At 45.9% G+C, this 15,570-nt stretch overlaps 1 protein-coding gene across 1 annotated transcript in view; it reads right to left on the reverse strand.

The window, feature by feature from the left end:
- The window catches only part of abcc1 (ATP binding cassette subfamily C member 1 (ABCC1 blood group)), a 29,780-nt gene extending 17,041 nt beyond the window's left edge, over positions 1–12,739 (reverse strand). The window contains exons 1-7 of the mRNA XM_064316533.1: positions 12,541–12,739; positions 8,377–8,553; positions 4,307–4,432; positions 3,627–3,764; positions 2,856–2,981; positions 407–468; positions 76–207 (exon numbers count right to left, since the gene is read on the reverse strand). Coding sequence (XP_064172603.1) covers positions 76–207; positions 407–468; positions 2,856–2,981; positions 3,627–3,764; positions 4,307–4,432; positions 8,377–8,553; positions 12,541–12,588 — 809 coding nt within the window. The 5' untranslated portion in view covers positions 12,589–12,739. The remainder of the gene's footprint in view (positions 1–75; positions 208–406; positions 469–2,855; positions 2,982–3,626; positions 3,765–4,306; positions 4,433–8,376; positions 8,554–12,540) is intronic.
- Between the last annotated feature and the right edge of the window lie 2,831 nt (positions 12,740–15,570).

Raw genomic sequence — 15,570 nt, forward strand, 5'->3', positions numbered from 1 at the left:
CCTTTAACAGACTGTGAAACACATCATCGCTCAAACTGCATTGGGCCTACTAAAATAAGACCCGTGACCTCTGACCTCTTAGCCTTGCTGCACTCCTGGTGCCAGGAGCGCACTAGCTGGGGGACGATGGCCTGAGACTGATCGGCTGGGTTGAGAGACCACAGATCACTCTCCTCCAGGGGGCGCCGGTACCCATGCACCATCAGGCTACAGAGACAGAGAATTGCACCTGCGTCATCACATATATACACACACACACACGCACACACGCAAACACGCACACACGCGCACACACACACACACACACACACACACGCACACACACACAGACGGATGGGAAGATGGACGGACGCACGTACGCACAGACGCACACACGGACCAGCCCTCATAAGAAATCCGTTCCTACCCTGTGATCCACCAGAAGGTAATCTTGGACAGGAAGGAGGCTCCCAATTCAGGACAGGGATTCTGCAAGTAAAAAACTCACTCACTACTGTGCATTTCCACCACACACAGCTCACTGTGTCACAGCACTGCTATAACACACAGCTCACTGTGTCACAGCACCGCTATAACACACAGCTCACTGTGTCACAGCACGCTATAACACACAGCTCACTGTGCACAGCTGCTATAACACACAGCTCACTGTGTCACAGCACTGCTATAACACACAGCTCACTGTGTCACAGCACGCTATAACACACAGCTCACTGTGTCACAGCACCGCTATAACACACAGCTCACTGTGTCACAGCACCGCTATAACACACAGCTCACTGTGTCAAGCACGCTATAACACACAGTCACTGTGTCAAGCACTGCTATAACACACAGTCACTGTGTCACAGCACTGCTATAACACACAGCTCACTGTGTCACAGCACTATAACACACAGCTCACTGTGTCACAGCACTGCTATAACACACAGCTCACTGTGTCACAGCACTGCTATAACACACAGCTCACTGTGTCACAGCACCGCTATAACACACAGCTCACTGTGTCACAGCACTGCTATAACACACAGCTCATTGTGTCACAGCACTGCTATAACACACAACTCACTGTGTCACAGCCCTGCTATAACACACAGCTCACTGTGTCACAGCACCGCTATAACACACAGCTCACTGTGTCACAGCACTGCTATAACACACAGCTCACTGTGTCACAGCCCTGCTATAACACACAGCTCACTGTGTCACAGCACCGCTATAACACACAGCTCACTGTGTCACAGCACCGCTATAACACACAGCTCACTGTGTCACAGCACTGCTATAACACAGCTCACTGTGTCACAGCACTGCTATAACACACAGCTCACTGTGTCACAGCACCGCTATAACACACAGCTCACTGTGTCACAGCCCTGCTATAACACACAGCTCACTGTGTCACAGCCCTGCTATAACACACAGCTCACTGTGTCACAGCACTGCTATAACACACAGCTCACTGTGTCACAGCACTGCTATAACACACAGCTCACTGTGTCACAGCACCGCTATAACACACAGCTCACTGTGTCACAGCACTGCTATAACACACAGCTCACTGTGTCACAGCCCTGCTATAACACACAGCTCACTGTGTCACAGCACTGCTATAACACACAGCTCACTGTGTCACAGCACTATAACACACAGCTCACTGTGTCACAGCCCTGCTATAACACACAGCTCACTGTGTCACAGCACTGCTATAACACACAGCTCACTGTGTCACAGCACTGCTATAACACACAGCTCACTGTGTCACAGCACTGCTATAACACACAGCTCACTGTGTCACAGCACTGCTATAACACACAGCTCACTGTGTCACAGCACCGCTATAACACACAGCTCACTGTGTCACAGCACCGCTATAACACACAGCTCACTGTGTCACAGCACTGCTATAACACACAGCTCACTGTGTCACAGCACTGCTATAACACACAGCTCACTGTGTCACAGCACTGGTATAACACACAGCTCACTGTGTCACAGCACTGCTATAACACACAGCTCACTGTGTCACAGCACTGCTATAACACACAGCTCACTGTGTCACAGCCCTGCTATAACACACAGCTCACTGTGTCACAGCACCGCTATAACACACAGCTCACTGTGTCACTGCACTGGTATAACACACAGCTCACTGTGTCACAGCACTGGTATAACACACAGCTCACTGTGTCACAGCACCGCTATAACACACAGCTCACTGTGTCACAGCACCGCTATAACACACAGCTCACTGTGTCACAGCCCTGCTATAACACACAGCTCACTGTGTCACAGCACTGGTATAACACACAGCTCACTGTGTCACAGCACCGCTATAACACACAGCTCACTGTGTCACAGCACTGCTGTAACACACAGCTCACTGTGTCACAGCACCGCTATAACACACAGCTCACTGTGTCACTGCTATAACACACAGCTCACTGTGTCACAGCACTGCTATAACACACAACTCACTGTGTCACAGCACCGGTATAACACACAGCTCACTGTGTCACAGCACTGCTATAACACACAGCTCACTGTGTCACAGCCCTGCTATAACACACAGCTCACTGTGTCACAGCCCTGCTATAACACACAGCTCACTGTGTCACAGCCCTGCTGTAACACACAGCCAATGCTCTCAGTTTCCTTGGTTTAAAAACAAAAAAAAGGCAACAAGAGAAGAAACACCGCGTGCTTGCCAGCAAAATGCTAACTTTTCCAATTCCCCAGGGTGAAGCTGTTCTTTAGTGCACGATTTACATTGCTTCCGCAACTCCAGGGCCATGGAACAGGATGGCACAACCTGGAACCTGCGCCTGCCAATCACCGCGTTCGGCGACACCCACCGGGTCTTTGACCACCTGGGAGAAGAGGGGAGGCGAGTCGGACAGGCAGGACAGGGCCAAGGAGAGCAGCAGCAGGGCGTAGTAGATGTAGAAGGTGGTGCAGCGGAACACATCCACGCTGGACGGCTAAGAGAGAGAGAGACAGAGAGATAGAGAGGGATGGGGGGGGGGGGGGGAATGAGACTAGACCGTTTGTCTGTGATCGCACCAGCAAAGCACTGCAGCACAACTGCATGTAACACATTGTACCCCACTGGTTGTACCAACACTGCTTGGCCCCGCCCACTGGATCCCACACCAACATACATTACACTAGCATTGCATTACACTAGCAGAACACACCTGCGACCGTACAGGCACCAGGCCCAGGGCAGCAGAGCCCAGGGCAGCAGGCCCAGGGCAGCAGAGCCCAAGGCAGTAGGCCCGGGGCAGCAGAGCCCAGGGCAGCAGAACCCAGGCCCAGGGCAGCAGGGCCCAGGGCAGCAGAACCCAGGCCCAGGGCAGCAGAGCCCAGGGCAGCAGAGCCCAGGCCCAGGGCAGCAGGGCCCAGGGCAGCAGAACCCAGGCCCAGGGCAGCAGAGCCCAGGGCAGCAGAGCCCAGGCCCAGGGCAGCAGAGCCCAGGGCAGCAGGCCCAGGGCAGCAGGCCCAGGGCAGCAGAGCCCAGGACAGCAGAACCCAGGCCCAGTGCAGCAGGCCCAGGGCAGCAGAGCCCAGGGCAGCAGAGCCCAGGCCCAGGGCAGCAGGGCCCGCGGGAGCCCGTGCGTTCTCACCTGGCCGAGCGCCTGCAGGATCTTGGAGCGGAAGGCCACGGTGGCGCACAGCACAGCCAGCAGCCAGAAGATCAGCATCACGCCCGAGGACTGCACTCCTTTCATCCGCTCGTACTGCACCAGCCCCCCCGCCAGCAGCTACACGCACACGCACACACACACACACGTGCACGCAAAGATAAACACACACACACACATACACGCACACACACACACACACATACACACACACACACACACGTGCACGCAAAGATAAACACACACATACACATGTACGCGTACACACGCACGCACACACACACGCACGCACAGAAATATATACACACAAACAAACAGGTACAGAGGTCAACAAAAATAAACGCGAACACAGAAATAATCTTTCAATGAGAATATTGATTATGTTACAGGCGGGTTCGCAACATTTGTCACATCATGATGGTATCTGTAAAGTCAACTCAGATGTTACTGTGTGTGCATTTTATATATGAGTATATGAGTATGGCAAATGCGAGTGTATGTGTATGCATGTGTGTGCGCGTGTGCGTGTATGTCTGTTTATGTGTGTGTGTGTGTGTGTGCATGTGTGTGTGCATGCGTGCGTGTGCGTATGCACATGTTAGTGTGCGTGTGTGTGCATGCGTGCAGCTGTGACTCTGCAGAAGTGCAGGGCGCAGGCTCACCATTGTAATGCCCAGAATGGTGGGGCTGACCAGGTACACCGGCGCTATGGCAACCCCTCGGTTTCTTTCCCAGAAAGAATAGAAGACATCTGCCCAGCAGACAACCCACAGCAGCAGCCCCAGAACCTGCAGGGGGGAGACCGACCGGCTCATCTGGTTACCCCAGCACAGCGTCCAGGGAGCCATTATGCCCGGGATTAACTGAAAACAAATTCTTTTAATTCCTCAAATAAACGCCCCCTGTGTCGTTCACGTCGGCCTGAACGAGGCAGAACCAATCGCCCGCGCCCGTTTCCTGACATCTTATCCGCGCGTGGGAGTTTGAGCACGGGAGGAGACCCAAAGCACGGTTTCACTGGGCAGGGTGAACAAAATCACAAAACCGGAGGGGAACGATCTCCTGTTCTTAAACTCACATACGAATGCAATTCCTCATCTGATCCCACACACACCGTCACGGGCACAAACACCGCAGTCGGCAGTTCAGAGAGGACCAGAACGCGCGATGTCCCGGAAGGTTATCGTGCAGAAGCGCTCCGAGGTTATTATGCCGACAGACACTGTAAGAAGCGCGTAACCCAACCATTCCCAGTTAGCGGTTCATTTAGCCAGCGCGTTTTGCATTGTCGTTCTGCTTATCATAGCTACAAGCGCTGTTACTTGTCACGGGGGAAAAAAAGACAGCCCAAAGAGACATAGCCAACATGAGTCATAAAACGAAGGTGTAACCTCGTGACTGCGAAAAATTCCAGTAGCTGTCACTTTAATGGAACCTGAATGTATTCTTGGGAAAGGGCGCATATGCAAAATGAAGGTATACGCGACACTGCGCGACTGTAAAAACCCTGAGTGAAATCCTGCTTCCTGAAGAAAGCGCACTGCACCACTCCATGATGGGGCTCGAAAGGTTCTCCCAGTACTATTTCGGTGTACTTCGCAAAACTCCAAATAAAATACAATAATGAGGTGTAAAAGAGGTCAGACAGACTGATGAGCTGGACCCCTATGACCTTGCGGCACATATTGACTATTTTTAAAGGATTCTTGGTTCTCACAGCAAGATTACCATGGCAGCAAGTAAGGGGAAAGGTCAGAACAGACACAGAGTGCTTTGTAAACAGTAACACTGGTGTCTAGTCCACTTGGAAATAAGCTAAAGTCCTCAGACAAAATAGCCGTTGAGAGACAGGAGGACTGTAACCTGTCTCATTCTCATCTGAAAGACCGACTATAACAAGAATCCTCTGCTAATTTTAGGGTGAAGCGGTTAGCGAACTAGCTGCAAGTCATCTGTCTAAAAGATTTACGGTGAACAAAGACAACTCACAGCCCAGAGGAGACCCTGTCAAAATGAATGAAGTGCTCCGAACTGAGCAGCTGGCGGGTGTCAAAAGAGGTGACGAACAGGCCAACTACAACGCTGACTGAGTCGCAGAGTTCACAGGCTGAGATGGCAGACACCGTCTAAAGATCGACAATCTCTTTGGCGCTTCACAGATTTGGCCTCTTCGTGACAGAGGGCTAGAGGGAACCTGCTTCAGAGAAAGGCCAATGTTAGGTCAGGCCTTGAGTTTGCCAGAAGCCATGAGACCCTGCTGAGGTCTTGAGGTTCTTAGGTCCGAAAGTAAAATGCTGTGTATGGCATAATGCACCAAACACAGTCCATCGCTCAGGTAGCACCGTCCCCACAGTCAAGCATGGAGTTAGCAGCCTCATGCTATGGGGGACTGGGAAGTTTGTTGCCATAAAGGGCAATACTGATGGAGCCAAATACAGTCAAACCCTTAAGGAGAACCTGCTTCAAACCGCACAATATCGAGGTTTAGGGTGAAGCACCAGATATTATGTAACATCAAATACGCTGGCCAGGTGGAAGAAGCTGTCCTATTTTATGATTCACATTAGAAATATTATTTTATAGAAAAGAAGGCAAAAAATAAACCCTAAAGGTTCTAATGCACATCTGAAACCATTCAATATGATAAATCAACCATTAACAAGGTCAAGACATTTGTGATCTGTGAGATTTTGTATGGAATTAATTACCAGTAGATCAACACAGACCTGCAAAACCGGCTGCAGGGAAAGAATGAGACTCCCTGAATGCGTGTCATAACATACAGGACGTGACAGACACGGAATTCAAGAGGCCTTGAAAATCGTATTCGAGAGCTCGAGAAGAATGGCATGCAGCAGCCCATCAGCATGTCCAAACCCTGTGTCGCAGAAGGAGTCAGAGAGCTGTGTCGAGAAGCTGAGCAAAAAAGCTGTGTCACGGGAGAGTCCAACTGTGTCACAGAAAGCTTAGACGGGAGTGATTCACAAAACTCAGCTGAAGCCATCAAAGTTAGTCACAGAAACTGTGAAAAAGCTGAGTCACAGAAAGCTGTGTCACAAAACGCTGTGTCACAGAAAGCTTTCCAAAGCTTAGCACAGACCTGGTACAGAGCTGAGTCACAAAGCTAGACAAGCTGTCACAGAAGTCACAAGCGGTAGAAAGCTGAGTCAAGAAAGCTGTACAAGTGTCACAGAAAGCTGTCACAAGCGTGTCACGAAAGGAGTGAACTGAGTCACAGAGAGCTGAGTCACAAAAAGCTGAAATATTTCTTCATTTTGCCTCCCTACATTTTTGCTATGACAGTATAGTTGCAGTTTTGAAGCAAATTAAGAATTTTACTGGGTTTGGAGGTAGAGGAAATCACACACGTACTGCATATCAAAGTGAGAGAATTTGACTGGGTTTAGGGGGTAGACAAGCAAGGTTATCTGCAACTGGCCCATTACAAGGGTCCCATGTTTTCCAACAAAAAAGCATTTGTATATTTATCACATTGAATGGTTTCAGATGTGCATTCGAACCTTTAGGGTTTATTTTTTGCCTTTTGTTCTATAAAATAATATTTCTAATGTTGTGAATCATAAAATAGGACAACTTCTTACATCTGGCCAGCGTATTTGACGTTACATAATATCTGGTGCTCACCCTTTACCCACATTGCAATGACCAGAAATAACCTGACATGTGACATACGACCTGATATATCTTTACAGGAACGCTTCGCACTCAGACTACAGAACCTGACTGCGGTTTAAACAATGAGTCAGCAAGAGCCGCGTTTGACACACAAGAGTAAAAATGCACGGCGGGACGCGGGCACCTAGGAAATCCAACTCCACCCCGGCACGGCACGGCAGGAGCGGGGGCGGGGGCGGGGAGCGACGGTATCGTGAGGACAACGAGAGGGCACTGAGGAGAAGGAGGCGGGACTGAGACGCGTCATTTATTTTTTTCCAAAACCAGTTTAGTGCAAACCGTGCCCCCGCAGTTGCAACGATTGGTTGACCAAATGACAGCTTGCCGAGGGAATTTAAGCAAGCCTGCGGGACGCGAGTTACCTCAAAATAAGTCAAATTTTTTAAAAAATAAAAATTTTTTATCTAAAATTCAAATTTTAGAAGTATGCATGTAGCATTTATTTAAACAATTGTAAGGAAAATAGGACGTCTCTCGAACGTGATGAAAAAGTACAAAGTTTATTTCCAATACCGGCAGTGACAAAGTGCACGAATGACACCTTGGATTCAGCAGAGTCAGACTGAACCACGAACCTTTCCAGAGGCTGCTTCTTATTTGTACACATACCAAGACGGATGTAGTCGGTCCTTGTAACACCTATCAATTAGGCCATATTTTATTGGCCGTCCTGTTGTGATTGAATTAGTACGTCTGTTGACTTGAATGGTTCCCAATCTCTCACTTCCGGTCGCTATTCTACCATTGTACCAACTGTATTGTGATAATGATAAGATCAAGGGAATGTGTGGCCAGCAGACATATTGGCATCAGAGACAGACTTCTTACACAATGGAACAAATTTCAACTAGGGACAGAAGGAAAACACACACTTTAGAAAATATGGGGGTGTCTGATGCATGCTAATATATATTAAAAGACATGTACATGAATAAATAAGTGACTGAATGGAAAAAAGAAAAGAAAATGGGGAGGACATGCGACTGAGACAGAGACAGCTGGGTGGTGGGGGGGGGGGGGCAGGGGGGGGACTCACGGTTTTGGCTTTGTTGAGGTGGGTCATGCATATGTACCCTCGGTCATGGTGCCGCAGGTACAGGCAGTAGAGGGGCGCGCACAGCCAGAGGTAGACGCAGGGGACCCACACCAGCACCGTGTTCTGGAAGCACTGGGTCAGGTCCGGGTTGGAGGCGAACCACGTCCGGTTCCAGTCCTGAAAGGGAACGGCCACAAAACAAGCGAAGGTCAGTAGGTCACGTATCCGGGTCTGACTGGCGTAAGGGACTTCAGCCGATTCAATCTGCCTCTGCATGCCTGGATGTTGACTCCAACTGGGATTGACTTGCTGAGGATGTTAAAGTGTTCGATACTCATTCCAACAAGGTCCTTGATGGAATATTAAAAATTCTACAAAATCAAGCTAAACTTTAGAACTATGAGGTTTACTTCAAAAAGGACAGAGAGCTTGGGGTCTCATCGGGTAGCGTGTGTCACACCAGGTCAGGTCCAATCAGGAAGAAGGAATATAAGCATGAGCTCTTCAGCATGCTGACTGAGAACTGCCTTAATCAACCATTTCACTTTCAAACACCATTTCACTTTCAAACTCCAGCGCTGTCCTTAGGTCCACATGGTACGACTGTCAACATGTTGTCAAAGAAGTCATAAAAATAATCTTTCTTATTTTCCCTTCCTGTCACCACCCTCCCTCTTCGGAGGTCAACTTTATTTTTAAATACATTTAAATGTATTTAAGACTTAGACTTATTGATATTGTTCAATACAATTATTATTTTTTAAATTATGAGTAAAATGATGTTTCTTTCATGTCCCAAAGACCAATCTTCCATTAAGTTTCAGTCGACAGCGAAGACAGCAGGGCCATCAAACTGAAGATGCTATTTACCAGAAATTAAATAAACAGATCTTCAGGAGGGACATGAAATGCAAATGCAGGTTTAAGGATGAAGTGTAAGGTAGCAGTGAAACTTATTATACCCTTAATATTCCTGACAAGCGAGCTGCACATTCTCCTCACAACAGAGGAAGAGAGGCTACTGGATATCAGACCTGGGTCAAATACGTATTTGTTTTAGATTCAAATACTTTTCAGTGCTCTGTTGATCTTGCCTGGTGTAACTGAGCCTGCCAATATGACCAGAAGGCAGGGTTTGCACTTTTTGAGAGCATTTCATTGGTTCCAATACACCAGACAAGACCAGCAAAGCAGAGAAAAGGTATTTGAATCCAAAATAAATACTTATTTGACCCAGGTCTACTGGACACCGCAGTCAGTATGATCAGAACAATCGTGCAAGTACACTAAACTCCCATGTAACCATCTAATGCATACTGTAAGTGACCTATCCGAAGCCTTCACTTAACATCTCCTGATGTTAATGTCCAATAGAAATTGACAGTCTTGCAAAGTGCCTACTTATACGAGTCCTGGCATTATGGCTACATCCAGTACTTGCACTCTCAGGCCAAGCTAGGACACTAGGCCTGCCCTGCAGAATGAGACTGTAGTAATAATAATCTCTTTCGTCTTACTGTAATAGGCTAATCTCCTCAGTCTTAGTGACAACATTATAGCTGTAGCCATAAGGCTGTGACTAAGACAAAGGAGATTATTGTTGATTTTACAACAAACTGAAAAATGCAGGCACGTATCAATATTAATGGGGCTGATGTTGAGGTTTTTAATTCTTAGGATTTCAGACCTCTAGGGATTTTAAATGGTCAAAGGTCACTCAACCGTACAGCCACTGACAAGAAAGCTCAGCAACGGCTTTGTTTTCTGAGACGACTAAAGAAGTTTAGTGCAACCACCCAGACATTGGTTGGTTTTTAGAGATCTACAATGCAAAGTGTCCTCACTGGATTCATTATGGGACGGTATGGACATTGCACTAAAAAGGATCAGAAGTTGATTGATAAAGTTGTGGGAACACAACAGAAAAGTATTGGTACAGCGCCACCGTATATATAGGTGGCATTTATTCCCGTAGGTATTGTGACTGGGCCCAGAAGATAGCAGCAGCCTTTGGGCAAGTGAGAGGTATGCATCCAAATGGATGTCGTATGGGGGGCAAAGTTAGTACGATTCCAAGGGCACTGACTGACAGGGGCCTCAAAACACTGTGCAGTAATTCTGCAGGAATGGGGTGGCCTGGGGAGGTGCGGTGCTATGCGAGATTTTTTTCATGGGCCCAATATCCTTAGCGGTGCCCCTGGGTGCAATTCAAATCTTACCATGGGTGACTGCTTCTCACTCACTGCATTTACTCCCATCGGGACGTTGCTACTGCTGGGACCGCTACCCAGAAATACCGCTGAAGAGAAGTGTTCACAACAACAGGCCCAAGGACAGTTTTTACCTGAGGCTTTTTGGTTTCGAATCAGTGGCAACAGAACTTCATAGACTACTGCAGTTTTATACAAATGGCAAATAAACTACTTGAATCTACTTCACTTTACTGCTCACCATGCTGTGAAAACAAGAAAAGTTATGAAAAGACGGTTTGTTGAATAAATTTTATAGTTAACATTTTTTCAAATTTGAGTCAGTTGCCATTCTGCCAGCAGCACTATTTTTACTTTTACACGTTTATCCGACCTTACATATCCCATCCCTCCGGTCCTATCGAGGTCAATTACGACAGAGTTTACTGTATTGTCGACATAATTAAGGTTTTACCCGGCCACCTGCTCTTTGAAGAAATGGCACTGACAAAAGACGTACTGTTCCTACACCAGTGGGTGGGGGCATCCGGATCCTGACCCGTAGATAAGAGCGTTGGAAATTACCACCGCGAGCAGTAGCGCCTTTTGACACCGTACAAAACGCAGAGCTGCTGTTGCGGTTAACTGCGGGGTGACCACATATTTAGCGCTGAAGCGCGTCGTTACGCCTGTTACTAGACAATGAGAGGAAAAAAGCACTAGGTCAGCCTGCGACTTAAAATAGGTTTTAAATGAAGCAAAGTACGAGATCAAAAACGACTATTTTGAAGAATCCAGATTTCAATGAAAATACTTTAAGGCCGTGACTAACAATAGGATAGCTACAAAATGCAACCGTGCTGAGCAACTACGTTCACTACACTGTCTCACTGTACATTTATTAACGTTAAATATACCGTTGTCCAAGTAACTACAACAGTACATTACATAACTAGGGAATTAACTTAAGACTTCTGGAAAAAGGTGAAACCGTATATTCTGCGTGGAGCCGATCGACGACGTTGGGTACTTGGCTTTTACTCGGTCGTTGATACACTCTCTAACAACGCACTTGTCAGTAACTAAGGTGTAGCGATGGGTAAAATAAAGGATGGGTTTATGATGAAGCAATATATTTTCTGACAAAATGGCAATCGCGAAATATAAGTGACCGGTGGGCTGGATTAGGTTAGCAATAAACTTCACCTGACTAACGTTAGTTCATGTCGCCTGCCGCAAAGAAAACAAGCTATAGCCACCGTCAAATGAATAGCATGGTTTGCCACCGAAACAATGGATGTAACGTTCATTTATATATCCACAGCTGTTCACTCGTCCAAAATTCTTTAAAATACAAAAAGTACGGCTAATGTCGCAAGGCACTATGACATTACAAGCCATAACTGGTTTATCCTGTCAGCTAACGTCAACTTACATGCTGATAACGAATTAATGTTAGCTGGCTAGCTAACTACTGTACCTATACCTATTTACTTTATCAGAGTAATGTGGTAGCGCTGAATTTGTTTAGTTGATTGCCTGGCAGAGGTTTGTGCAGATGGCAGACATCTGTACTTAGCTGGTAATCTAGCTAAATAGATATAATGTTATCGGACATGTAATTGAATATCAGAATGGGTAAACGTTAATGTAGTTAGCTGGAGTTCTGTAGCTAGGTTTGACACATCTAATCTAATCTTTGCAGCTACCATCGTTGCTAACGGTAGCTATATACCCAACGAAGCCTGAAACCATCTTGCATGAAAACACTAGAAAAGTTGAGGGAATCCCATTCATATCACTGTTGCCTGAACCTGACTGTAGCATTAAGGTAAATGGTTGACCTTAAAAACAGGAAAAGTCCCAGCTGCTTTAGAGGAATAATGTTACATAAAAACATTTCAGGGGGTGCTAGCCAGCTAACAGCTGCTAGTCAGGTAATGCTCATGGACATTCTAGACAATACACGACTTACCCAAAAGGGATCAGAACCGTCGAGACTACAGAATCTGTCAATATCCATTCTCAATTTTTGCCAAGTGACCGGGAGAAAATATAATAATGTATGTGCTCCTTTGGTTTCATAACCAGTTCTAATAGAGCTGCTGAAGGAGAAGAGGAATACCGGAACGGAGCTCCGGTCGGTAAGGGCTGTCGCAAAGGCGGCGCGAGGGGGGTGCGCTTGGATGACGTCAATGTCCACAGCAGCTGCCTATTTTCGTCCACGAGTCTGTGTGGCAGGATTCTCAGCTCTAGATTGTGCGAAAGTTTTTGTAACTTGCACTGTTTCTAGTGACTTATCAATATTGTTCAAGTAGCACTTTACAAAGTCAAATTCGGTGAATCACCTGCCTTTCTTTACCCTGTATTTTACATATTTAAGTCTTGAAAAGTGTTGGGTGATAAAAATATGGAAACACACACACACACACACACACAGGGGCAAGAAAATTGTACCCTGTTAATTTGTATCAATTGTTTCCCTATCCATTACATTACATTACATTACAGGCATTCCCATAGCTACATTTTAAGTATGCATTATGCAAACCATACAAAGCAATATTACATATTCAATGTACTTGAATATTCCTTAACGTTAAAATTTTGTTCTCTTCTGGTATGCCAGGTCCAATTATCTAGTTTATCAGATAGATCATTGATCATATCCAGTAATGCATACGGAGTTATAGATAAACTGTGAGATGCATTGTGGGAAGGATTGAAATACATCTCAATGAGCCGTACACAATTTAGCATGCACCTATAGTAAAAGCTTCCTCCTTGCCACAAATGTTTTCTCTCATCTATGGCTCCACAGTAGTGTTACCCTGTTAACCTACAACATAAATTTTTGCAATTCTGTGGCACATTATTATCTAAACATTTTTGTGACGGCTGATGCACCAATTTCTGAATGGTTGGCATGCAAACCTATCTGGGTTTAATCAGCAGAATTACATTGGTACAATGAAGTCTCACTACCGATAAGCCGGTCTCAGTGGGGTACAAACAATGTTTTACAGCAGGTTTAAACGTACCATATAAAGACTACCACAAAGCAAATATCAACATGAAAGCAGTGCTACCTGGCAAAGTATTATGCAAACCCATCAACCCTGCCTGTTAATCCAGTGTGCCCGCTGGTTTGGTCCAAACAATTACCTTAGCTTTTGTTTTCTGACAGCTCTATGAACTACGTTCGTTCACTCCTGTACTTGAGCACAATATAAGCTTTAGTATACACTTGCAGTCTGCGGCTGTACTTGGTGCTTATACAAATGTCAGATCAAGACATCCATCCATTATCTAACCTGGTCAGGGTCACGGGGGTGCTGAAGACTATCCCTGCATAATTTGGGGTGAAAGGCAGGAATATACCATTCCAACCCACCTCACACACTCGTACCTACGAGCAAGCATACCAATTAGCCTAACCTGCATGTCTTCGGAATGTGGGAGGAAACCTGAGTACCCAGAGGAAACAAGGGAGGGAGGGAGTAGTGTGTGACAGGTCGCAAGTTTATCGCAGGGCACCCACACCATTTGCTCACACACCCACTTCTAGGGGGCAATTTAGACACTCTAATTAGCCTAACCAACCCACACGCACACAGAGAGAACATGCAAACTCCATATTGAAAGGACCCGAACAGGATTCAAACAAAGCAACTTCTTGCTGTGAGGCAACAGTGCTCCCATAAATGCTTATGAAACAATAAGGCCATCTAGTGGAGATACTATGCACATTCTGTTTTTAGGCAATGTAGTAAACATTGAAAGTTGTGCTGTAATTTAGCAATATTGTTTAAAATGCATAGCACTGGAGTTAGTAGCAGATGATAGTAACTGAGATAAACAATATATTTATATTTTTTGTACTTATTTTTGGTGGGCACATTTTTTAAAAAGTTTATTGAAGTATTCTTTTATCGCCTAAATAACTAGACAGCATAATAAATCATGACAATTTTTAGTTGAGCCACAAGCATTGCAGTAGTAACAGTGGGCTACATATAACCTATGCTTATATGAGTTTATGCATGAATTGCAATTCACTAAAAAGTAGGGATGATTCCTCTCCTTAGACATGAATGACAGAGTTAACAAATGCATTACAATTTGATAATAAGGGCTACATTGAAATATATTCACCTCCAAATCAATTAGGTTCACCTTACACAGAGAAAGTGTGGCCAGTGTAGTGCTTATATAGTCTAGGCACATTACGCGCGCGTGTGTACAATGCAGTGTTAACATGCATGTCTAGCTCTCTTATTTATTGAGGTGTAGTGTGCGTTTGCTGACATTTAACAAGGCTATTCTCCTATAAAACGGTTATTGTCTAAACTTATTCGATGCCAAAGCCACCGAAAGAAAATATACAGCTCTCCGTCTGTTACTGCTATCGCTTTTTGAATACTCCCTTTCAGTTCCGCCTATAGGCAAATATATTCACCAGTGAAAAAAGATTATAAACCATACATGGACTCATATGTCATATGTAGCTGTCCTCCAGGTTGTGTTCAGGGTTCATCCTGCGGTGAATAATTTTGTGAGGTAGCATTATTAACTCTAGACTAACGGCAAGTCGATGGAATGACTGTCGCATCACAGCAGAAGATCCTGTGTCGAATCCTGGTCATGGCCTTTTTAACAGGGAATTTGCAAGGTCTCCCTGAGTCCGCGTGGGTTTGTTTTCTCCGGTTTCCTCCCACATTCCAAAGACGTTCAGGTTAGGCTAATTGGAGACTCTTGACCGTGGGTATGAGTGTATCGGGAAGGTCTGTATGGTATGTATCTGAAATAACACCAAATGTCTAATTTTATGAGCACAAGTCATCTTGCCGCTGCTGATGTGTCTCTCAATCAAAAACAGTGCCGGACTGCAAAAAATCATCAGCCGAGACAGCCATGTGGCCAAACGAACGAAAAAATGTTAAATGACAATCTATCCACATTAAATCCTTCTAAATGAAAAATAACAAAAGTTTTGCAATTAGTC

The sequence above is a fragment of the Anguilla rostrata genome, chromosome 17 (assembly GCF_018555375.3).
Source record: "Anguilla rostrata isolate EN2019 chromosome 17, ASM1855537v3, whole genome shotgun sequence".
Lineage (NCBI taxonomy): Eukaryota > Metazoa > Chordata > Actinopteri > Anguilliformes > Anguillidae > Anguilla > Anguilla rostrata.